At 59.2% G+C, this 24,777-nt stretch overlaps 1 protein-coding gene across 1 annotated transcript in view; it reads left to right on the forward strand.

Annotated features, from left to right (window-relative positions):
* The window catches only part of AHNAK2 (AHNAK nucleoprotein 2), a 37,504-nt gene extending 12,729 nt beyond the window's left edge, over nt 1–24,775 (forward strand). The window contains exons 7-12 of the mRNA XM_035727904.1: nt 4,360–4,418; nt 4,529–4,627; nt 5,219–5,326; nt 6,138–6,288; nt 6,558–6,742; nt 6,906–24,775. Of these exons, the coding sequence (XP_035583797.1) occupies nt 4,360–4,418; nt 4,529–4,627; nt 5,219–5,326; nt 6,138–6,288; nt 6,558–6,742; nt 6,906–24,410 (18,107 nt within the window). The 3' untranslated portion in view covers nt 24,411–24,775. The remainder of the gene's footprint in view (nt 1–4,359; nt 4,419–4,528; nt 4,628–5,218; nt 5,327–6,137; nt 6,289–6,557; nt 6,743–6,905) is intronic.
* Nucleotides 24,776–24,777: the final 2 nt, after the last annotated feature.

Consider the following 24,777-nt stretch of genomic DNA (forward strand, 5'->3'; position numbering starts at 1 on the left):
CTGGCATAGGGTTGAGATTAATATTTTTCACATGGATAGCCAACAGACCCACACGAGTAACTGAAAAGACCATCATCCATTTCCCACAGCTTTGCATCTGTGAGTTTGTTTCTGGGATCTTTGTTCTGTTCTGGTTTTCGTTTGCATTTTCCTGACAGCTAAGGAAGTCATCCATCTTCTTTTTTTTTTTTTTTTTTTTAAAGATTTTATTTTTTATTTATTTGACAGAGAAAGACACAGTGAGAGCGGGAACACAAGCAGGGGGAGTGGGAGAGGGAGAAGCAGGCTCCTGCAGAGCAGGGAGCCCGACGCGGGGCTCGATCCCAGGACCCTGGGATCATGACCTGAGCCGAAGGCAGACGCTTAACGACTGAGCCACCCAGGCGCCCAGTCATCCATCTTCTTGTGGGCGTCAGCATATCCTCTTTGTCAAGTGTCTGTTCAGATCTTTTGCCCGTATTTAATTGAGTTTTTTGTTGTTGTTGTTCTTTATCTGTTGATTTGTCAGTTTATCTGGATGCAAGTCCTTTGTCAGATCTACGCGTTGCTTTTTCATTTTCTTAAGAATGCCTTTCAAGACCGGAAGTATTTAATTATGATGAAATGTAATTTATTGCGTTTTCTTTTGTGAGTCACACCCTTGGTGTCCTGTCTAAGAAAACGTTCCCTCCCCAGGGTGGTACAGAATGTCCCCTGTGTTTTATTCTGGAAGGTTTATAGTTTTAGGTTTTACATTTAGCTCTATGATTCATTTTGAAATCATTTTTATGTGTGACATGAAGTAAGAGTCCAGGATTTTGTTTTGTTTTTTTGTTTTCCAAACACATATCCAGTTGTTCCAGCACCATTGTTGAAAAGACTACAATTTTTCTATTGAGATAACTTGGCTGATTTGTCAAAAATCAATCGACTGCACAAAGTGTGGGGCTATTCTGGACTTTGAATTCCATTTCATTGATCTTTTATATTTATATCATACTGTCTTGATTCTGCTGGGCATCAGAGAAAATACCTAGCATGATTTAAATTGTCTTAAACTTACTGAAACATTTTATTAATTTTTTAAAATTTATTTATTTGACAGAGAGAGACACAGTGAGAGAGGGAACACAAGCAGGGGGAGTGGGAGAGGGAGAAGCAGGCTTCCCGCGGAGCAGGGAGCCCGATGCGGGACTCGATCCCAGGACCCTGGGATCGTGACCCGAGCCGAAGGCAGACGCTTAATGACTGAGCCACTCGGGCACCCCAACATCTTATTAATTTTATTCTTTAAAAAGATTGATTTTTGAGAGAAAGAGAGTGCATGAGAGGGCCAGAGGGGGAGAGAGAATCTTAAGCAGACTCCCCTCTGAGCACGGAGCTGAGATCATGACCTGAGTTGAAACCAAGAATCGGATGCTCACCCAACTGTGCCCCCAGGTGCCCCCCTTTTTCCCTAAACTTACTGAGACATGTAGTGTATCTTGGTGAATGTCCCATGTGCACATAGGAGCAGGTGGAGGGGCCTCCAAGTGCCAGTTTGGTCTCACTGGTTCACTGGTGGTTCACCTGTCCTTATATGTCCTATTCTGTACCCAGAGGAGCGTTAGGGTCTCCTGTCATAATTGTGGATTTCAGTGTCCTGTCAGTGCGGCCACTTTTCTCTTCTGTGTTTGTAACCGCTGTTATCAGGTGTATACGGACAAGTTTATTGTGGTTTTTGATGAATTATTCCCTTTTTAAAAAGACTTATGTATTTATTTGCGAGAGATCGAGTGCACCGTGGGAGGGGCGCAGGGAGAGGGACAGAGTCTCAGGCAGACTCTGTACTCAGTGCAGAGCCCGATGTGGGGCTCGATCCCACGGCCCTGAGATCCACGGCTTGAGCTGCAACCAAGAGTTGGACGCTTAACCGACGGAGCCACCCAGGCGCCCCCCCATCCCGTCTATCATTATAAAATGTTAGGACAGTGCGTGGTGTATACTTTCCTTTTTAACGTTCTATATCTTTACATTTATAGTCCATTTCTTGTAAACAGCATATGGATAGGTCTTGCCTCTTTAAATCTCCTCTGATAATCTCTCCCTTTTGATTGGAATTTTAAGTCCCTTTATAGTTAATGTGATTGTGAACATGGTTGGTCGAAATCCCACCGTCTTGCTCATGGCTTTCTATTTTATCCTTGCTCCTCTCTCCCTCCCTCCCTACCATGTTTTAAGATACTTAAATATATTTACACATATATAATGACTCAGGAATATACATTTTATATATATATAGAAAGAGAGACATGCATTGTATATATCTATAGAAAATGTATTTTTAGGATTCCATCTCATTTCCACTGTTGGCTTATTAGCTCTGCATTCTCTGCAGTGGCTCCTTTATGGCTTATACTACGTATTCTGTACCCGTCGCAGTAACACTGCCTCACATATGAGGTAAGAACTTTACAACTTTACGGCAACTTTCATTCCTGCAACCCCATCCTTCAAACTATAGTCGTCATATGCTTTACTTCTACACATGGTAAATTTTACATTTTATTAATTTTGTTTTGTGCAATCAATTCCATTTTTCTTTCACAGCTCGATGGAGGATAATTTATATACCACAAAACCCACCCATTGTGACTGTACGGTTCAATTGTTGTTGGTAGCTTTGCGAAGTTGTGTGACCATCACCACGATCCAGTTCTAGGACATTCCCATCACCCCACATTCTCCTAAGCCTGTTTATGGTCCACGCCTATGGTCCACGCCTGTGCCCACTCGTAACCCCAGCGATGTTTCCTTCCTTCTGGTAAAATACAGAGACTTCAACCCAACGTGTGTGCTCTCCTGCCCCTCGCTCTTGCCTCTGTCGTCACATACGGATCGCACCTGTATGTGTGGTAATCCCGAGGCGGCCCTGCGATGACTGCCTTCCCCGCCCCCCGCCCCAGGAGTGGAAGGGCTGGCCTGTGCCCGAGCCCCGCCCGCTGCCCGTTGGGGCAGTCAAGGCTGTTGCAGTGGTCACGTGGCCTCCAACGCCTAGCCTGTCTGGCCTTCTACAAGGAAAGTTTGCCAACCCCCTGCTTCCTACAGCCTCGTGTCTTTTAAAAGAAGTGAAGACCTGAGCTGGACGGAGGGAACAGGTCTATTTACGTTCTCTCGTGCTCGCCCGATGTAGCGTTTTCCGCATTCCCCGTTCCTCCCTGCGGACTTGAGAGAGCGTCCGGCGACCGTGCCTTTTCTTCAGCATGGCTGGGGAGGCAGACACGCCGGCAGTGGATTCTCCCGGTCTTTGCTCATTTGCAGATGCCTCCGTTTGCCCTTATTTGTGCAGCATGGTTTGCTAGACCTGGAAGTCTAGCTTCCCAATGTCTTCCCTTCAGCCCGTGAGTGTGCCCTTCCACGGCGCACGCCCAGCCCCCGGGGCGCCAGGTGCTGACTGTGTGGTCCCGCCCTTACTGTGCAGCTCCTGTTTGTCTTGTTGCTTTCAAAATTTTCCCCTCTCTTCATTGTCTGGGCTGTGATGTTTTGGGTCTGGACCCCCATGTGTTTATCCCTCTGTGATGGCCGTGCCTCGCTGGTCTGCGGATAGCTCCCGGTGGCCTTTCTCCCTCCCTCCCTCTCTCTCTCTCTCTCTCTCCTTCTGAGACTCGGGCCACTTACCTGCTGCTGAGCTGAATGTGCTCCCGCACACCTCGCGGGCACCGCGCACACCTCGCGGGCACGGCCACTTTCTTGAATCTTTTTTCCTCTGTTCTCCAAATTGGCCAATTTCTATTAATTTACAAATTTTTCAGTGCTTTCTCCTGGCATGTCAGTTCTGCTCCTGAGTCCCTGTAGTACATTTTCAACTCCAGCATCTCCATGTAGCCTTTTTATAATTTCTGTTTCTCTAGGACAGCCTCCCTTTGCTGAGCCACGGTATTTTCCATCTATAGTCGTTGCTTTGAAGTCAGTGCTCAGTCCCACCTCTGGACGTTCAGAGAGCTTCCGCGAGTTGCTTTGTTCCCTGGTATGGATCAGACGCTCTTCTTTCTCTGCGTGTCATGTCACTTCTGGCTGAGTGCTGGACACTGCAGCAACTCTGGGTTCTGGCCCCTTCGGGGCTGTGATTGTTGTTTCTCTGTGTGTTTGTTTAGTGACTATCTTGGACTAAATCTGTGAAGGCTACTTTGCCTGAGTCCCCCCCGTGCGGGCTCACCGCTACCTGACCTGATGTCACAACCTGCCCACCCCTGTGTGTGCTCTCAGACCCAGTGTCCAGGATGGGGTGACGTGTGCACCAGCACGGTACACGGACGGACTTCGTCTGGGCCCGGCCCCCCGGGTCCACCGTCTGGTCTCCCCACCCGCATGGCTCCGCTGACTCAGCCTCTCTCTTTGCAGTCTCTGGCCGGCAGCTGCAGCCTGAGGAGCCGGACGCAGACACAGAAGAGGACCACTCTGTAAGCGAGGGCCCTGGAGGATGCATGCCCCCCTCACACAGCCCCAGCCTTTCCTGGGCGTGCGCAGAGCCCAGGTGGCTGAGGGCTACCTGATTTTTCTCTCCTGCCAGGTAACGGAAGGGCCCGTGGACGAGATCATTCGGCCACGGCCACAGGGGTCCTCCCCTGTGTATGAATACACTGTGGAGGGTGCTAGCTCTGGACTCCCGGTAAGCCTGCGGGACAGAGACCAGGGGCTGAGGGAAAGTGCAGCTGTGGGCATGTCTCCTTCATCACTCTGTGTGGGCAACTCCCACCCATTTGTGCAGCCATGCAGGCCTGCCCCGCTGCTCACCGGGCCACAGTTCTACCCATTGCGCCTTCCTCTCTGACCCCTCCGTCCCCCGGGACCCCTCCCTTCAGCGGCCCAAGACGGAGATGAGATTGTGCAGGCGTGTGCATGTGTGGGAAAGCGAGCCCGTGCTTGATGTGGGCATACACGGGCTGTCTCTGGAGTGGGCCTAGGGGGAGGGCATGGGAGCAGGTGTATTTCCTAAAAGACTTGTTCTTGCTCTGTTTCCTTCTTACCCTGCCCACAAAACCCCAGTTCCTGGGGGGGTCTGCCCTGGGTGTGGGTGCTGGGGCCTGGGGGCTGGGCCCTGTCAGGAAGCACCAGGACCAAGAGTCACCGCCGCCCCCCCCCCAAGCCATGAGATCAGCTCCCTTGGCACACAGCACTGCTCTGGGGCCTCCGGTCTCCTGAGTCCCTCCTGTGCCCGGGGTGGGGGCAGGAGTGTGACCTCTGGCCTCTGTGACTGCAGGAGGACACACCGAGGCGGCGGGCGTCCTCGGGCTCTGGGGGACGGAGATCCTGGTGGAAGCGAGATTCGGGGGACTCCCAGACATTCTCCAGGATGAGTTGTCCGCAGGTGGGTGTGGTAGTGCCTGAGGCTCAGGGAGGTGGGCTCTCTGCGAAGACCCCAGCTGGGCGGGAGGCGTGGCTGTTTCGGAGCAAGGAGAGGGACGAGGAGACCGGGGAAGGGCCTGCTTGTCACCCTCGTCAGGCCTGGTCTAGAGGCGGGGGCTCCAGAGGCTGGTCCGGGCTTCCCCTGAGACGTCCAAGGAAGAGCCCGATGTGGCCAGGGAGACCGAGGCATGCAGACCTCAGTCTCTGCAGTGGGTGCAGCTGCTGCTGGCCCCGTACACAAACCACGGAAGGTGCTGGATTCCAGGGGCACCCAGCGAGGAGGGTGCACTGCCCCAGGGCAGCCTGTCCTGTCATCTGTGGCTCCTGCAGTCCCACAGCTCGGCCGGGCCCAAAGCCTCTGAGTTGGGCTGGCCATCCCGCTTGCTGTGTTTTCCTTGGCACTTCTGAAACCCCCGCCGCCTTGCGTGCCATTGGGGTGTGAGGGATGAACAAGGCTTGGCTGCCCTGCGAGCAGAAGCCCCTCCTCTCTGCTCACTGAGCCCGATGGGCCAACCAGCTGCTCCCGAGGGCTGGCAGGTTGGGGGGGACAAAGAGGAGGCTGCTCCGGCAGGAGGTGGCTTGCAGCTGGCTCTCTCCAAGGCCGGGACACGACACCCCGGGCCCTGGCTAGGGGCTCCTATGCTGCCCCCTGTCTCCTGGATGATGGGCAGGACTCTGGGGTCCCCGTGCTCAGGGTGGTGAGGCCCCCAGCACGGATGCCCATGGCGCCATAGGCAGAAGCTCACCATGGCCCTGATGTGCTTCTCCTCCAGTCCATGCAGGAGGCGACAGAGGTGACGCTGATGACCGAGGCGGAAGCTGGAGCCAGCGGCTACAGCGTCACAGGTGGTGGGGACCAGGGGATTTTTGTGAAACAAGTTCTGAAGGACTCGTCAGCTGCCAAGCTCTTCAGCCTGAGAGAAGGTGCCATGACCGCCCCTCCCTGGGGTCCCCGTGGTCCCCATCAGGACGGGAGGGGCCTGGAGGAAAACGGGCCTCACCTGCTCGGCCACTCCAGGCTGGGGCCACCGGGTGTGCTGGGCGTTCCCGCCAGCGCCGCAGGGCGGCCTCCTTCCCACACAGGGCTCCATGGAGGGTGGGGTTGGGCTCCCGGGGCCCCGGTAGATGCATCTCTCCGAACCATGGTGGGACTGGGGCCGCTAAGGCCTAGGGCCCGCTCTGTCTTTGTCTAGGGGATCAGCTGCTCAGCACAACCATATTCTTTGACAACATTAAATATGAAGACGCTCTCAAAATTCTTCAGTACTCAGAGCCTTACAAGGTGCAGTTCCAAGTCAAACGGAAACGTCCTGCCACAGAGGACGAGGAAGGCGCTGCCAGGGGGGCTCAGCATGGCCCGAAGGGCAGTGAGAAGCAGGTGATGCACCACAGCCGGTGAGGCTGGGCCCCACTGACCTCCACCCAAACCCTGGGGCTGAGGCTGAGGAGGGGCTCCCTCCCCACCCTCTCCTGTCCCCGGAGCGCCTCGGGCTCAGGTGCCTCGTACCAGCAGCTGCAAGTTCACTCTCCTTGTGTTTCAGGACAAAGATGTGGCTGATGGCTCCACGGAGACCCCCACACAGACCCTGGAAGGGGGAGGAGACCAGGAGAGACTGCTCGCCAAGCCCAGGGAGGGCAGACGCAGGCGGCCCCAAAAAGAGAGGCTGTCCTGGCCCAAATTCCAGTCAATAACGAGCAAGCACATGCCGGGACCGCGGAGGTCACACAGCTCCTCAGAGGCCTACGGGCGGGGAGATGCACCTGACGTGTCCCCCACGAGCACAGACACGGAGGCCCAGCTCCCAGCAGAGGGTCAGGAGCAGAAGGCGGGACCGGACGGCCAGCGGAGAAGGAGGTTCCTGAACCTCAGGTTCAGGATGGGCTCAGGGAAGGGTCCGACGCTGGAGGGGCGACCAAGCAGAGGGGTCCAAGGTGAAGCTCTCCAGGCCGGGGTCGTGGAGGAGGCCGGATCCTGCGAGGACAGACGAGAGGCCCCCGAGGCCTCTGTGCAAAGCAGGGGAGAGGACGGGACGGCAGAGGTACCAGCGGGGACACCCATAGAGCCTGGAGCCCCCAGCCGGGGAGCCCTGGGGGAAGGGGCCAGTGTGGCGTCTAGGCGCCGAAAAGAAACAAAGGAGGTGAAAGACCCGGAGGACGCTGTGTCAGAGGGGAAGCCTGGGGTGAGCTCAGCCCCACAAGGCGGGGAGGGCCTCAGGGAGGTGGCTCAGGGCATGGAAGTTGGGATTGCCAGATCGGCTCTGCAAGGCCAAGGAGACGCACAGGGCCATCAACCAGGATTCCAAATCCAAATACCCAGTTTAAAAACACCCGTGTTTAAATTCTCCAAAGAAAGAAAGCAAGACACAGAAGGAGGCACAGCACCACTGGTCCAGGGGCACGGGCAGGGAGGGACCACGGCACAGGAGACCCGCCCCGCGGGGGAGGGGGCACCAGGACCCCAGCTGGCAGCACCCGAGAAGCCCAAAGCGCACCTGCCAGAGCGGGAAGAAGGAGGAGCAGGGGGCGCTGAGGAAGGTCACAGGGGAAGAGGGAAGAAGGATGGGGACAAAGACAAAGGAGGGAGGGAGGAGAGATGGACAGTGCTCAAGTTCAACATGCCCTCCTTCACATGGTCGCCCAGAAAGGACGCGAGAGCAGCCGGGGAGAAGCCCGTCCTGGCCTCGGACCAAGAAACAGGAAGCACCGTGACAGTGAAGTCACTACAGGCAGAAGACAAAGAAATACTAGAAGAGAAAGAAGAGCGAGACACAAGAGGGGGGCAGCCACCAGGACCAGAGGAACGAGGACTGGAGCTTGAGAGGCAACAAGGGGACCTGTCCCTGGGAGACCAGGAGGTGGCCGCCACAGACGGCAAGTTCCAGATGCCGTCCTTCGGTGCATCAGCGCCAAGCAAGGATTTGGGAACATCTGTGGACGTGTCGGGGCCCAGGGTCAGAGCCGAGGCCGCACTGCCCTCCCTGGGGGGGGAGGTGAAAGCCCCAGAGGGTGCCGTCCAAGTGCCCACTGCTGATATCGACCTGCCAGGGGAAGAGCTGGAGGTGTGCCCCCCCGAGGGAGAGGTGGCTGTGTCCGGGCTGGAGGGCAAAGCAGAAAGGGTCAAGATCAAGGGCCAGCTCCCCAAAGTGCAGATGCCCAGCCTCAAGATGGCCAAGGAGGACATCAAGGCCCCCCAGGTGGACATCAAGGGGCCCAAACTGGACCTGAAGGGCACCAAAGGGGAAGTGAGTGTCCCCGACATGGAGGTGTTGCTACCCACCGTGGAGGTGGATGCACAGGTGCCCGGTGCCAAGGTGGAGGGTGCCCTGTCCGTGGGAGACAAGGAGGTAGCTGCCAGAGACAGCAAGTTCAAGATGCCCAAGTTTAAGATGCCTTCCTTCAGCATGTCAGTGCCAAGCAAGGATTTGGGAACATCCGTGGACATGGAAGTGTCAGTGCCCAAGGTCAGAGCCGAGGCCACACAGCCCTCTCTGGGAAGGGAGGTGCAAGCCCCAGAGGGTGCCATCCAAGTGCCCACTGCTGATATCGACCTCCCTGGGGAAGAGCTGGAGGTGTCCGTCCCTGAGGGAGAGGTGGCTGTGACCGGGCCAAAAGGCAAAGCAGAAGGGGTCAAGATCAAGGGCCAGCTGCCCAAAGTGCAGATGCCGAGCCTCAAGATGCCCAAGGTGGACATCAAGGCCCCCCAGGTGGACATCAAGGGGCCCAAACTGGACCTGAAGGGCGCCAAAGGGGAGGTGAGCGCCCCTGACATGGAGGTGTCCCTACCCAGCGTGGAGGTGGACACCCAGGTATCCGGCGCAAAGGTGGAGGCTGACCTGTCACTGGAAGTCAAGGAGGTGGCTGCCAGAGACAGCAAGTTCAAGATGCCCAAGTTCAAGATGCCGTCCTTTGGCACGTCGGCGCCAAGCAAGTCCTTGGAAGCCTCTGTGGACGCGTCCCTGCCCAAGGTCCAGGCTGAGGTTTCCATGCCCTCTATCCAGGCCGACGTCAAGACCAGTGACGTGACCATTGAGCTGCCATCTGCCGACCTAGACGTCAAGACTGCCTCGGTGGGCCTGAAGCTCCCTGAGGGGCAAGAGCCTGAGGGGAAGCTCCAGGAACCCTCGGCCACAGCCGGACTCAAAGGGCACCTACCCAAGGTGCAGATGCCCAGCATCAAAATGCCCAAAGTGGACTTCAAGGCCCCCCAGGTGGACATCAGGGGGCCCAAACTGGACCTGAAGGGCACCAAAGGGGAGGTTAGCGCCCCTGATATGGAGGTGTCCCTACCCACCATGGAGCTGGACACTCAGGTGCTTGGCACCAAGGTAGAGGCTGACCTGTCCATAGGAGACAAAGAGGTGGCCTCCAGAGACGGCAAGTTCAAGATGCCAAAGTTCAAGATGCCATCCTTTGGTGCGTCAGTACCAAGCAAGGATTTGGGAACATCCGTGGACGTGTTGGTGCCCAAGGTCGGAACTGAGACCACACTGCCCTCCCTGGGAAGGGAGGTGCGAGCCCCAGAGGGTGCCATCCAAGTGGCCACTGCTGATATCGACCTCCCTGGGGGAGAGCTGGAAGTGTCTTTCCCCGAGGGAGAGGTGGCTGTGTCTGGGCTGAAGGGCAAAGCAGAAGGGGTCAAGATCAAGGGTCAGCTTCCCAAAGAGCAGATGCCCAGCTTCAAGATGGCCAAGGAGGACATCAAGGCCCCCCATGTGAACATCAAGGTCCCCCAGGTGGACATCAAGGGGCCAAAACTGGACCTGAAAGGCGCCAAAGGGGAGGTGAGAGCCCCCAACGTGGAGGTGTCCCTGCCCAGGGTGGAGGGGGACGCCCAGGTGTCCTTCGCCAAGGTGGAGGCTGACCTGTCCCGGGAAGACAAGGAGGTGGCCGTCAGAGACAGCAAGTTCAAGATGCCCAAGTTTAAGATGCCGTCCTTCGGTGCATCGGTGCCAAGCAAGGATTTGGGAACATCCGTGGATGTGTCAGTGCCCAAGGTCAGAGCCGAGACCACACTGCCCTCCCTGGGAGGGGAAGTGCGAGCCCCAGAGGGTGCCATCCTAGTGCCCGCTGCTGATATTGACCTCCCGGGTGGAGAGCTGGAGGTGTCCCTCCCGGAGGGAGAAGTGCCTGTGTCCGGGCTGAAGGGCAAAGCTGAAAGGGTCAAGATCAAGGGCCAGCTGACCAAAGTGCAGATGCCCAGCCTCAAGATGCCCAAGGTGGACATCAAGGCCCCCCAGGTGGACATCAAGGGGCCCAAACTGGACCTGAAGGGCGTCAAAGGGGAGGTGAGTGCCCCTGACGGGAAGGTGTCCCTTCCCAGCATGGAGGTGGACTCCCAGGTTCCCGACGCCAAGGTGGAGGCTGACCTGTCCGTGGGAGAAAAGGAGGTGGCTGCCAGAGACAGCAAGTTCAAGATGCCCAAGTTCAAGATGCCGTCCTTCAGCGCATCAGGACTAAGCAAGTCCTTGGAAGCCTCTGCGGATGCGTCCCTGCCCAAGGTACAGGCTGAGGTTTCCATGCCCTCTATCCAGGCCGACGTCAAGACCAGTGATGTGACCTTTGAGTTGCCATCAGCCGACCTAGACGTCAAGACTGTCTCGGTGGGCCTGAAGCTCCCTGAGAGCCAAGATCCCGAGGGGGAACTCCAGGAACGCTCAGCCGCAGGCGGACTCAAAGGACACCTGCCCAAGATGCAGATGCCCAGCATCAAAATGCCTAAAGTGGACTTCAAGGACCCCCAGGTGGACATCAAGGGGCCCAAACTGGACCTGAAGGGTGCCAAAGGAGAGGTGAGTGCCCCCGACATGGAGATGTCCCTACCCACCATGGAGGTGGATGCCCAGGTTCCTGAGGCCAAGCTGGAAGCTGACCTGTCCGTGGGAGACAAGGAGGTGGCTGCCAGAGAGAGCAAGTTTAAGATGCCCAAATTCAAGATGCCGTCCTTCGGCGTGTCGGAGCCAAGCAAGGATTTGGGAACATCCATGGACATGTCGGTGCCCAAGGTTGGAGCCGAGGCCACACTGCCTTCCCTGGGAGGGGAGGTGCGAGTCCCAGAGGGTGCCGTCCAAGTGGGCACTGCTGATATCGACCTCCCAGGGGGAGAGTTGGAGGTGTCCCTCCCCAAGAGAGAGGTGGCTATGTCTGGGCTGAAGGGCAAATCAGAAGGGGTCAAGATCAAGGGTCAGCTGCCCAAAATGCAGATGCCCAGCCTGAAGATGCCCACGGTGGACACCAAGGCCCCCCAGGTGGATATCAAGGCCCACCAGGTGGACATCAAGGGGCCCGAACTGGACCTGAAGGGCACCAAAGGGGAGGTGAGCATCCCCGACATGGAGGTATTCCTGCCCAGCATGGAGGTGGATGCCCAGGTGCCTGGCCCCAAGGTGGAGGCTGACCTGTCCCTGGGAGACAAGGAGGTGGCCACCAGAGACAGCAAGTTCAAGATGCCCAAGTTCAAGATGCCATCCTTTGGTGCGTTGGTGCCAAGCAAGTCCATGGAAGCCTCTGTGGATGCGTCCCTGCCCAAGGTCCAAGCTGAGGTTTCCATGCCCTCTATCCAGGCTGACGTCAAGACCAGTGACGTGACCATTGAGCTGCCATCTGCCCACCTAGAGGTCAAGACTGCCTCGGTGGGCCTGAAGCTCCCTGAGGGGCAAGTGCCCGAGGGGGAACGCCAGGAAACCTTGGCCACAGGTGGACTCAAAGGGCATCTGCCCATGGTGCAGATACCCAGTATCAAAATGCCCAAAGTGGACTTCAAGTCCCCACAGGTGGACATCAGGGGGCCCAAACCGGACCTGAAGGGCACCAAAGGGGAGGTGAGCGCCCCCAACATGGAGGTGTCCCTACCCACCGTGGAGCTGGACGCCCAGGTGCCCAGCGCCAAGGTGGAGGCTGACCTGACCTTGGGAGACAAAGAGGTGGCCACCAGAGACAGCAAGTTCAAGATGCCCAAGTTGAAGATGCCGTCCTTTGATGTGTCGGTGCCAAGCAAGGATTTGGGAACATCCATGGATGTGGAAGTGTCACCGCCCAAGGTCAGAGCTGAGGCCACACTGCCCTCCCTGGGAAGGGAGGTTCAAGCGCCAGAGGGTGCTGTCCAAGTGCCCACTGCTGACATCGACCTCCCGGGGGAAGAGCTGGAGGTGTCCCTCCCCGAGGGAGAGGTGGCTGTGTCCGGGCTGAAGGACAAAGCAGAAAGGGTCAAGATCAAGGGCCAGCTGCCCAAAGTGCAGATGCCGAGCCTCAAGATGCCCAAGGTGGACATCAAGGCCCCCCAGGTGGACATCAAGGGCCCCAAACTGGACCTGAAAGGCGCCAAAGGGGAGGTGAGCACCCCCGATGTGGAGGTGTCCCTGCCCAGGGTGGAGGTGGATGCCCAGGTGCCTGGTGCCAAGGTGGAGGCTGATCTGTCCCTGGGAGACAAGGAGGTGGCCTCCAGAGACAGCAAGTTCAAGATGCCCAAGTTCAAGATGCCGTCCTTCGGCACATCGGCACCAAGCAAGGATTTGGGTACATGCGTGGACGTGTCGGTGCCCAAGGTCAGAGCAGAGGCCACACTGCCCTCTCTGGGAGGGAAGGTACAAGCCCCAGAGGATGCTGTCCAAGTGGCCGCTGCTGATATCGACCTCCCAGGAGGAGAGCTGGAGGTGTCCCTCCCCAAGGGAGAAGTGGCTGTGTCCGGGCTGAAGGGCAAAGCAGAAGTGGTCAAGATCAAGGGCCACCTGCCCAAAGTGCACATGCCCAGCCTAAAGATACCCACGGTGGACATCAAGGCCCCCCAGGTGGACATCAAGGGGCCCAAACTGGACCTGAAGGGCGCCAAAGGGGAGGTGAGTGCCCCCGACATGGAGGTGTCCCTACCCACCGTGGAGGTGGATGCCCAGGTGCCCAGTGCCAAGGGGGAGGCTGACCTGTCCATGGGAGACAAGGACGTGGCCGCCCGAGACAGCAAGTTCAAGATGCCCAAGTTCAAGATGCCGTCCTTTGGCACGTCGGTGCCAAGCAAGTCCTTGGAAGCCTCTGTGGATCCGTCCCTGCCAAAGGTCCAGGCTGAGGTTTCCATGCCCTCCATCCAGGCCGACGTCAAGACCAGTGACGTGACCATTGAACTGCCATCTGCCGACCTAGACATCAAGACTGCCTCAGTGGGCCTGAAGCTCCCTGAAGGACAAGTGCCCGAGGGGGAGCTCCAGGAACCCTCGGCCTCAGGCAGACTTAAGGGGCACCTGCCCAAGGGGCAGATGCCCAGTGTCAAAATGCCCAAAGTTGACTCCAAGGCCCCCCAGGTGGACATCAGGGGGCCCATACTGGACCTGAAGGGTGCCAAAGGGGAGGTGAGCACTCCGGACATGGAGGTGTCCCTGCCCAGTGTGAAGGAGGACACCCAGGTGTCCGGTGCCAAGGTGGAGGCTGACCTGTCTGTGGGAGTAAAGGAGGTGGCCTCCAGAGACAGCAAGTTCAAGATGCCCAAGTTCAAGATGCCATCCTTCGGTGTGTCAGCACCAAGCAAGGATTTGGGAACATCCATGGACATGGAAGTGTCACTGCCCAAGGCCAGAGCTGAGGCCACACTGCCCTCCCTGGAAAGGAAGGTGCGAGTAGCAGAGGGTGCCATCCAGGTGCCCACTGCTGATATTGACCTCCATGGGGGAGACCTGGAAGTGTCCCTCCCTGAGGGAGAGGTGGCTGTGTCCGGGCTTAAGGGTAAAGCAGAAGGGGTCAGGATCAAGAGCCAGCTGCCCAAAATGCAGATGCCGAGCCTCAAGATGCCCAAGGTGGACATCAAGGCCCCCCAGGTGGATATCAAGGCCCCCCAGGTAGACATCAAGGGGCCCAAACTGGACCTGAAAGGGGCCAAGGGGGAGGTGAGCACCCCCGATGTGGAGATGTCCCTGCCCAGCATGGAGGTGGACGCCCAGGTGCCCGGTTCCAAGGAGGAGGCTGACCAGTCCCTGGGAGACAAGGAGGTAGCCACCAGAGACAGCAAGTTCAAGATGCCCAAGTTCAAGATGCCGTCCTTCAGCACGTCGGCGCCAAGCAAGGATTTGGGAATATCTGTGGACGTGTCAGTGCCCAAGGTCGGAACTGAAGCCACCCTGCCCTCCCTGGGAGGGGAGGTGAGAGCCCCCGAGGGTGCCGTCCAAGTGGCCACTGCTGATATTGACCTCCCAGGTGGAGAGCTGGAGGTGTCCCTCCCCGAGGGAGAGGTGGCTGTGTCTGGGCTGAAGGGCAAAGCAGAAGGGGTCAAGATCAAGAGCCAGCTGCCCAAAATGCAGATGCCCAGACTGAAGATACCCACGGTGGATATCAAGGTCCCCCAGGTGGACATCAAGGCCCCCCAGGTGGACATCAAGGGGCCCAAACTGGACCTGAAGGGCGCCAAAGGGGAGATGAGTGCCCCCGACATGGAGGTGTCCCTGCCCAGCGTGGAGGTGGACGCCCAGGTTCCCGACACCAAGCTGGAGGCTGACCAGTCCCTGGGAGACAAGGAGGTGGCCGCCAGAGACAGCAAGTTCAAGATGCCCAAGTTCAAGATACCGTCTTTTGGCGCGTCAGTGCCAAGCGAGTCCTTTGAAGTGTCTGTGGACCCGTCCCTGCCAAAGGTACAGGCTGAGGTTTCCATGCCCTCTATCCAGACCGACATCAAGACCAGTGAAGTAACCTTTGAGCAGCCATCTGCCGACCTAGATGTCAAGACTGCGTTGGTCGGCCTGAAGATCCCTGAGGGCCAAGTGCCCGAGGGGGAGCTCCAGGAACCCTCGGCCTCAGGCAGACTCAAAGGGCACCTGCCCAAGGTGCAGATGCCCAGCGTCAAAATGCCCAAAGTGGACTTCAAGGCCCCCCAGGTGGACATCAGGGGGCCCAAACTGGACCTGAAGGGCGCCAAAGGGGAGGTGAGCACCCCCGACAAGGAGGCGTCCCTACCTGCCATGGAGGTGGACACCCAGGTGCCCAGCACAAAGGGGGAGGCTGACCTGTCCATGGGAGACAAGGAGGTGGCCACCAGAGACAGCAAGATCAAGATGCCCAAGTTCAAGATGCCTTCCTTTGGCGTGTGGGTGCCAAGCAAGGATTTGGGAACATCTATGGACGTGGAAGTGTCAGTGCCCAAGGTCAGAGCCGAGGCCACACTACCCTCCCTGGGAAGGGAGGTGCGAGCCTCAGAGGGTGCCATCCAAGTGCCCACTGCTGATATCGACCTCCCTGGGGAAGAGTTGGAGGTGTCCGTCCCTGAGGGAGAGGTGGCTGTGACCGGGCCAAAGGGTAAAGCAGAAGGGGTCAAGATCAAGGGCCAGCTGCCCAAAGTGCAGATGCCGAGCCTCAAGATGGACATCAAGGACATCAAGATGCCCAAGGTGGACATCAAGGCCCCCCAGGTGGATATCAAGGGGCCCAAACTGGACCTGAAAGGTGCCAAAGTGGAGGTGAGCACCCCCGAAGTGGAGATGTCCCTGCCCAGCATGGAGATGGACGCCCAGGTTCCTGGTGCCAAGGTGGAGGCTGACCTGTCCCTGGGAGACAAGGAGGTGGCCGCCAGAGATAGCAAGTTCAAGATGCCCAAGTTCAAGATGCCATCCTTCAGCTTGTCGGCGCCAAGCAAGGATTTGAGAACATCCGTGGATATGTCAGGGCCAAAGGTCGGAGTCGAGGCCACCCTGCCCTCCCTGGGAAGGGAGGTGTTAGCCCCAGAAGGTGACGTCCTAGTGGCCACTGCTGATATCAACCTACCGGGGAGTGAGTTGGAGGTGTCCCTCCCCGAGGGAGAAGTGGCTGTGTCCGGGCTGAAGGGCAAAGCAGAAAGGTTTAATATCAAGGGTCAGCTGCCCAATGTGCAGATGCCCAGCCTGAAGATGCCTATGGTGGACATCAGGGCCCACAAGGTGGACAACAAGGCTCCCCAAGTGGACATTAAGGGGCCCAAACTGGACCTGAAGGGTGCCAAAGAGGAGGTGAGAGCCCCCGACGTGGAAGTGTCCCTGCCGAGCTTGGAGGTGGACGCCCAGGTGCCCGAAGCCAAGCTGGAGGCTGACCTGTCACCGGAAGACAAGGAGGTGGCCACCAGAGACAGCAAGTTCAAGATGCCCAAGTTCAAGACGCCGTCCTTCGGTGTGTCAGTGCCAAGGAAGTCCGTGGAAGCTTCTGTGGACGTGTCCCTGCCCAAGGTCCAGGCTGTTTCCATGCCCTCTATCCAGGCTGACGTCAAGACCAGTGACATGACCATTGAGCTGCCATCTGCCCACCTAGATGTCAAGACTGCCTCGGTGGGCCGGAAGCACCCTGAGGGTCAAGTGCCCGAGGAGGAGCTCAAGGAACCCTCAGCCGCAGGCAGACTCAAAGGGCACCTGCCCAAGGTGCAGATGCCCAGCATCAAAATGCCCAATGTGGACTCCAAGGCCCCCCAGGTGGATATCAAGGGGCCCAAACTGGACCTGAAGGGCGCCAAAGGGGAGGTGAGTGCCCCCGACATGGAGATGTCCCTATCCACCATGGGGGTGGATGTCCAGGTGCTCAGCGCCAAGGTGGAGACTGACCTGTCCGTGGGAGACAAGCAGGTGGCCACCAGAGACAGCAAGTTCAAGATGCCCAAGTTCAAGATGCCGTCCTTCGGTGTGTCAGCGCCAAGCAAGGATTTGGGAACATCCGTGGATGTGGAAGTGTCAATGCCCAGTGTCAGAGCCAAGGCCACACTGCCCTCCCTGGGAAGGGAAGTGCAAGACCCAGAGGTTGCCGTCCAAGTGCCCACTGCTGATATCAACCTCCCTGTGGAAGAGCTGGAGGTGTCCCTCCCCGAGGGAGACGTGGCTGTGTCCGGGCTGAAGGACAAAGCAGAAGGGGTCAAGATCAAGGGCCAGCTGCCCAAAGTGCAGATGCCGAGCCTCAAGTTGCCCAAGGTGGACATCAAGGCCCCCCAGGTGGATATCATGGCCCCCCAAGTGGACATCAGGGCTCCCAAAATGGACCTAAACGGTGCCAAAGGGGAGGTGAGTGCTCCCAAAGTGGAGGTGTCCCTGCCCAGCGTGGAGGTGGACACCCAGGTGCCCAGCGCCAAGGTGGAGGCCGACCTGTCCCTGGGAGACAAGGAGGTGGCCGCCAGAGACAGCAAGTTCAAGATGCCCAAGTTCAAGATGCCGTCCTTCGGCGCGTCGGCGCCAAGCAAAGATTTGGGAACATCCATGGACGTGTCCCTGCCCAAGGTAGGAGCCGAGGCAACACTGCCCTCCCTGGGAGGAGAGATGAAAGCCCCAGATGGTGCTGTCCAAAGGCCCGCTGCTGATATTGACCTCCCTGGGGGAGAGCTGCAGGTGTCCCTCCCGGAGGGAGAGGTGGCTGTGTCTGAGCTGAAGGGCAAAGCAGAAGGGGTCAAATTCAAGGGCCAGCTGCCCAAAGCACAGATGCCCAGCCTGAAGATGCCCAAGGTGGACATCAAGGCCCCCCAGGTGGATGTCAAGGGCCCCCAGGTGGACATCAAGAGGCCCAAACTGGACCTGAAATGCGCCAAAGGGGAGGTGAGCTCCCCCGACATGGTGGTGTCCCTGCCCAGAGTGGAGGTGGATGCCCAGGTGCCTGACACCAAGGTGGAGACTGACCTGTCCGTGGGAGACAAGGAGGTGGCCGCCAGAGACAGCAAGTTCAAGATGCCCAAGTTCAAGATGCCGTCCTTTGGCGCATCAGTGCCAAGCAAGGATTTGGGAACATCCATGGATATGTCGGTGCCCAAGGTCGGAGCCAAGGCCACACTACCCTCCCTGGGAGGGGAGGTGCGAGCCCCAGAAGGTGCCGTCCAAGTGCCCATTGCTGATATCGACCTCCCGGGGGGAGAGCTGGAGGTGTCCCTCCCCGAGGGAGAGGTGGCTGTGTCTGGGCTGAAGGGCAAAGAAGAAGGAGTCAAGATCAAGGGTCAGCTGCCCAAAGTGCAGATGCCAAGCCTCAAGATGACCAAGGTGGACATCAAGGTCCCCCAGGTGGACATCAAGGTCCCCCAGGTGGACATCAAGGGGCCCAAACTGGACCTGAAGGGCGCCAAAGGGGAGGCAAGTGCCCCGGACATGGACATGTCCCTGTCCAGCATGGTGGTGGACACCCAGGTTCCTGGCGCAAAGCTGGAGGCTGACCTGTTCCTGGGAGACAAGGAGTTGGCTGCAAGAGACAGCAAGTTCAAGATGCCCAAGTTCAAGATGCCGTCCTTCGGTGCATCAGCGCCAAGCAAGTCCTTGGAAGCCCCTGTGGATGCATCCCTGCCAAAGGTACAGGCTGAGGTTTCCATGTCCTCTATCCAGGCTGACGTCAAGACCTGTGACATGACCATTGAGCTGCCATCTGCCGACCTAGATGTCAAGACTGGGTTGGTGGGCCTGAAGATCCCTGAGGGCCAAGTGCCCGAGGGGGAGCTCCAGGAACCCTCGGCTACAGGCGGACTCAAAGGGCACCTGCCCAAGATGCAGATGCCCAGCATCAAAATGCCCAAAGTGGACTTCAAGACCTCCCAGGTGGACATCAAGGGGCCCAAACTGGAACTGAAGGGCGCCAAAGGGGAGATGAGTGCTCCCGAAGTGGAGGTGTCCCTACCCACCGGGGAGGTGGATGCCCAGGTGCCCCGCACTAAGGTGGAAGCTGACCTGTCCATGGGAGACAAGGAGGTGGCCACCAGAGACAGCAAGTTCAAGATGCCGTCATTTGGCACATCGGCACCTAGCAAGGATTTGGGAACATCCGTGGACATTTTGGTACCCAAGGTCGGAGCCAAAGCCACACTGCCCTCCCTGGGAGGAGAGGTGCAAGCCCCAGAGGGTGCCGTCCAAGTGCCCACTGCTGATATCGACCTCCCGGGCGGAGAGCTGAAGGTGTCCCCCCCCGAAGGAGTGGCGGCTGTGTCCAGGTTGAAGGGCAAAGAAGAAGGGGTCAAGATCAAGGGCCAGCTGCCCAAAGTGCAGATGCCGAGCCTCAAGATGCCCAAGGTGGACATCAAGGCCTCCCAGGTGGACATCAAGGGGCCCAAACTGGACCTGAAGGGCGCCAAAGGGAAGGTGAGCACCCCCGACATGGAGGTGTCCCTACCCACTGTGGAGGTGGACGCCCAGGTGTCCAGTGCCAAGGTGGAGGCTGACCTGTCCCTGGGAGACAAGGAGGTGGCAGCCAGAGATAGCAAGTTCAAGATGCCCAAGTTCAAGATGCTGTCCTTTGGCACGTCGGCGCCAAGCAAGTCCTTGGAAGCCTCTGTGGACGCGTCCCTGCCCAAGGTCCAGGCTGAGGTTTCCATGCCCTCTATCCAGGCCGACGTCAAGACCAGTGACGTGACCATTGAACTGCCATCTGCCGACCTAGACATCAAGACTGCCTCGGTGGGCCTGAAGCTTCCTGAGGGGCAAGTGCCCGAGGGGGAGCTCCAGGAACCCTCAGCCTCAGCCGGACTCAAAGGGCACCTGCCCAAGGTGCAGATGCCCAGCATCAAAATGCCCAAATTGGACATCATGGGGCCCAAACTGGACCTGAAGGGTGCCAAAGGGGAGGTGAGCACCCCCTACGTGGAGGTGTCCCTGCCCACCGTGGAGGTGGATGCCCAGGTGTCCAGTGCCAAGGTGGAGGCTGACCTGTCCGTGGGAGACAAGGAGGTGGCCTCCAGAGACAGCAAGTTCAAGATGCCCAAGTTCAAGATGCCGTCCTTCGGTGTGTCAGCGCCAAGCAAGGATTTGGGAACATCTGTGGACGTGGACGTGTCAGTGCCCAAGGTCGGAGCCGAAGCCACACTGCCCTCCCTGGGAAGGGAGGTGCGAGCCCCAGAGGGTGCCGTCCAAGTGCCCACTGCTGATACCGACCTCCCTGGGGAAGAGCTGGAGGTGTCCCTTCCCAAGGGAGAGGTGGCTGTGTCTGGGCCGAAGGGCAAAGCAGATGGGGTCAAGATCAAGGGCCAGCTGCCCAAAGTGCAGATGCCGAGCCTCAAGATGCCCAAGGTGGACATCAAGGCCCCCCAGGTGGACATTAAGGGGCCCAAAGTGGACCTGAAAGGCGCCAAAGGGGAGGTGAGCGCCCCCGACGTCGAGGTGTCCCTGCCCAGTGTGGAGGTGAGCGCCCAGGTGTCCAGTGCCAAGGTGGAGGCCGACCTGTCACCGGAAGACAAGGAGGTGGCTGTCAGAGACAGCAAGTTCAAGATGCCCAAGTTCAAGATGCCGTCCTTTGGCGCGTCGGCGCCAAGCAAGTCCTTGGAAGCCTCTGTGGACGCGTCCCTGCCCAAGGTCCAGGCTGAGGTTTCCATGCCCTCTATCCAGGCTGATGTCAAGACCAGTGACGTGACCATTGAGCTGCCATCTGCCGACCTAGACATCAAGACTGCCTCGGTGGGCCTGAAGCTCCCTGAGGGGCAAGTGCCCAAGGAGGAGCTCAAGGAACCCTCAGCCACAGCCGGACTCAAAGGGCACCTGCCCAAGGTGCAGATGCCCAGCATCAAAATGCCCAAAGTGGACTCCAAGGCCCCCCAGGTGGACATCAAGGGGCCTAAACTGGACCTGAATCAGGATGCCAAAGGGGAGGTGAGCGCCCCTGACGTGGAGGTGTCCCTGCCCACCGTGGAGGTGGATGCCCAGGTTCCTGTTGCCAAGCTGGATTCATCCTCTGGGGAGGTTGAAGTGTTTTCCAAAGCAGCCAAGTTTAAATTTCCTAAAATCAGCATTTCCTCCTCTCGAACCTCCCCCAGTAAGCCTTCCCTGGTCTCTCCAGGGCTTGACATTCATGATAAAGTTACCCAGAATTCGCTCTCCTCAGGCCTCAGAGATCCAGTTGTCTCTGGTGGTGATCAGCATGCTTTCCATATGGAAGGTGATGTCGCCTTGTCAGTTGGAAAAGAAGGAGAAAAAAGCAAAAGCAAAAAGTCCCATTTTAAATTGCCCAAAGTCTTCTCTCCGCCAGGGAAAGCAGATAAAGGCTTTGTAGCTTCTGCAGAGGAAACTGAGGTCCCTTTGCCTGTGAGGGCCTCAGCGTCCCCCTTGGAGTCAGGACATGGGGAGCCCCTGGGGACGCCTGTGGCTTCCGTGGAGACTTCCCTGCCGGTGTCCAGGCTGGGCTGGCTCAGTGGTCCCCATGGGGAATCGTCCTGCCTCAGTCCCAGTGAGGGTGTCACACTTACAAAGTACCAGGTGACTGTCCCCAGAGGCCCCGTCCCTTCCGAGCTGCCTTGTGAAACCCCGTCTAGGTCCCAGTTTCACGCTCAGCTTCCCAGCATGGCAGGTGCAGGCGACCTCCCCTCCAGTGAGAGCATTCTACTGTCCCAGCCTGACGGTCACACGAGCCCCGTGGACATTGCATTTCCTGAATCTTATGGCCAGGTGACTTTTCCTAAATTTCATCGACCCAAGTTCCGACTGTCACTGCCAACATCAGCCGCTGCAGTGGTGGAGCCTGGAGCTGCCGAGCATGCGCCCCCCACGTCCCCACCACTCGCTGCACAGGGACTGGACTCCTCCGTGGAGGAAGCCACGGCGTTCCCAGTGCCAGAGGGTCATCTGCCACCTGCAGGTGGCTCTGCGTCCACGGTGGCAGAGGGACAGGCAGGCACTGCGGGGACGTCGGCAGTGGCCCCAGAGGAAGCCCCAGCTGAAGGTGCGGGGCGCAAGGGCAAAGGCAGGCCCGTGACAGCCCCGAGGCTCAAGCTTCCCTCCTTCAGCTGGTCCCCGAAGAAGGGGGCGGAGTCCAAAGCAGACCCTGGACACAGCCCGGCTGTCACTGCAGATGCCCTGGGCAGCCCGCCCGGGGGTCCCGTTACACCTGCAGAAGCTGGTGCAGATGTGTCTCTCGGGAAGGACGGAGAGGCGGGAGCAGTCAGGACACCAGCCCTTGCCCAGCTGAAGGTCGCGCCTCCCGGAATGGAGGCTTCCACACGGGGGGCCGGCCTGCCCCGGGGAGACCCAGGCCTGGCCCTTGCCGGCCCCACAGACACGGCCAGTGGTAAGGGTGGTGTTGGAGGTGCTGGCACAGCCGCAGGCCCCCCAGAAGGAGCGGATGTGAGCCTCCACCTCCCGGAGGCCCCTGTTCCCAGCGCGGGCTTTGTGAAACCTGACCTCAGCCCCGGGGATGCCACGGTAGAGGGGAGCCCGTCTACAGGCCACCTTCCTCTTCCCAAACACGGCCTGTCTCTCAGGGACAGCACCCAAGAGCACGGGCCTGGGGACAGCTCAGCAAGCCAGCTCTGTGGGGACGTGATGGCCTCTTTGGTGGAAGACCCCCTTCAGCCATCCCCAGCGGTGGGGAGCCCAGAGAGGGATGCAGCCGCGGGAGAAGCACCAGCAGGCTCCAGGGAGAGCTGGTTTAGGATGCCCTCACTCCGCCTGCCCGGCTTCGGACGCCCCCACAAAGAGCAGGTGGGCTCTGCAGGGCTGGGGGCTCAGAGGCCCGCACCGGTGACGGCCGGTGTGCAAGGGGAAGGAGAGGCCGTGGTTGGGATGCAGAGCCCGGATGCCTGTGCACCTGCGTCAGAGGTGGACGCTGCTAAGTCCCTGCAGCCCCCCGAGGCTGGTGCAGATGGGGCAGCTGTAGGCAGCCCGGCTTCCTCCTATGCAGATGTTCTCCGGAGGAATCTTGATCTTCACGCCCCTGTGGGGCCGTCAGCTTCCGAGGTCAGGGTCCGGCCGGGCGCAGGCTCCCTGCCCCTCCAGCTGCATGGGGTGCTTGCAGAGCCCCGCGGCCCTCCAGGAGAAGCAGGTGAGCCCCTTCTTCCTGGACCAGCAGGCCAGGGCCTGGGCAGAAGGGCCCAGGGGGCAGAGGGGCCGCCTTCCCAGCCTGAGGGCCCTGTCAGACTGAGGGCTTCCAGTACAGATGTGCCATCCCAGGTTTCCGTAGTCAGCGTGGGTCAAGTCTGGGAAGACTCTGTGCTACGTGTCCAGTTCCCCAAGTTAAAGGTACCGAGGTTCAGCTTCCCGGCCCCCAGCTTGGAGGCTGACATTTTCGTGCCCAGTGTGAGAGAGTTGCCATCCTGCCCGCAGAGCGGTCCTCACACAGCCCTGCTGGAACAAAGCCCCAGCGGGCGGGGCACCAGCCTCCCGAAGGCCCCCGTGGCCCTCGGCCTCTCCTCGGAAGCTGCCCCCATTTGTAAGGTCAGAGTGCACATTCAGGGCGCGGAGGCTGCCAGCCGCAAGGTGGCCGTGCACAGCACGGTGACCGCCGGGTACACCGAGCTCTCGGGCCCCGAGGCCTTTCCCACCCAGATCGTGCAGGAGTCAGAGGTCCCCGCATCGGAGACCCAAACACCTTCCTGTGGGTTTTCCTTGCCGAAGGGGAGGGTCCCAGAACCCCCCCCTCGGGCGCGGGTGCACCTGGTGACCACAGAGTGCGGGCTGAGGGGGCGCCTTCGAGAGGCTCAGGAGCCCGTCCCAGGAGCAGACCCCGTTTCTGGAGACCTCCAGCCTGACGCCGGAGAGCCTTTTGAAATTATCTGTCCCAATGTAGACATGCCGGGACCGCCAGCGTGTTCATCTGACCTTCACTCTGGCCATGGGCGTGCCGACAGCTGTTCTGACGAGGAGCCCGCGGAAATCCTCGAATTCCTGCCGGAGGAGGGCCAGGAGGCAGAGGAGGCCGAGGCTCCCAAAGCAAAACCTGAAGGGAAAAGTTCCTCTGGTCTGTTCCGGTTTTGGCTCCCGAGCATCGGGTTTTCTTCCTCGGCCTCCGAGACAAGTGCCGATTCCCAAGCCGATGCCCAGAGACCAGCTCCCGTGCAGACCCAGCCCGAGGCGCGGACCCCTCCCTCGCAGGAGAAGGGGGGCTGGTTCCGGTTTCCTAAGTTGGGGTTCTCCTCTTCCCCTACCAAGAAAAGCAAAAGTGAGGAAGAGGAGGTGAGTCTGGCCGAGCAGAGTCTCCAAGAGGAGGCAGGTACCTTCTATGACGCGCAAGAAAGCTTCTCCGCAGAAGAGACAGGAGCAGGGGAGCCGGCGGAGGCCGCGGGCGCCAGGCGGGGCTCCGGCACCATGGTGACCTCCGCGGCGAGAACCGAGCTGATCCTGCTGGAGCAGGACAGAGCCGCCAGCCAGCAGTCTGCACCCAGGCCCGCCACCAAGTGAGGGCCGGGAAGGGGTGACTGTTCCGCAGAGGACAGACGCCCGCACCAAGTCCCGAAGCAGAACCCCGGCCACACGGAGCTCCCATCCCGACCACGCCGGTGTCCACGGCGTCCACCACACTCCTGGACGCGGTACACCAGCCGGGCAACCGCCACGCAGCCCTCCAACGGGGCGGGGGGCCGAGCTGCGGAGCGTGCCGGCTGAGCCAGCTTCCTCCATGGCCGCTCGGGGCGGGTGAGCCGGCGGAGGTCTGCACCGTCCCGTGCTCGCACAGCCCCCACGTGCCCCTGTGCCCCCCACTGCACACGCTTCAGCCAGGCTGCCGGTGGAACCCCCCCCCAATGGACAATAAAGGACAAGACACATC

Source organism: Zalophus californianus, chromosome 6, assembly GCF_009762305.2.
Source record: "Zalophus californianus isolate mZalCal1 chromosome 6, mZalCal1.pri.v2, whole genome shotgun sequence".
Classification (NCBI taxonomy): Eukaryota; Metazoa; Chordata; class Mammalia; order Carnivora; family Otariidae; genus Zalophus; species Zalophus californianus.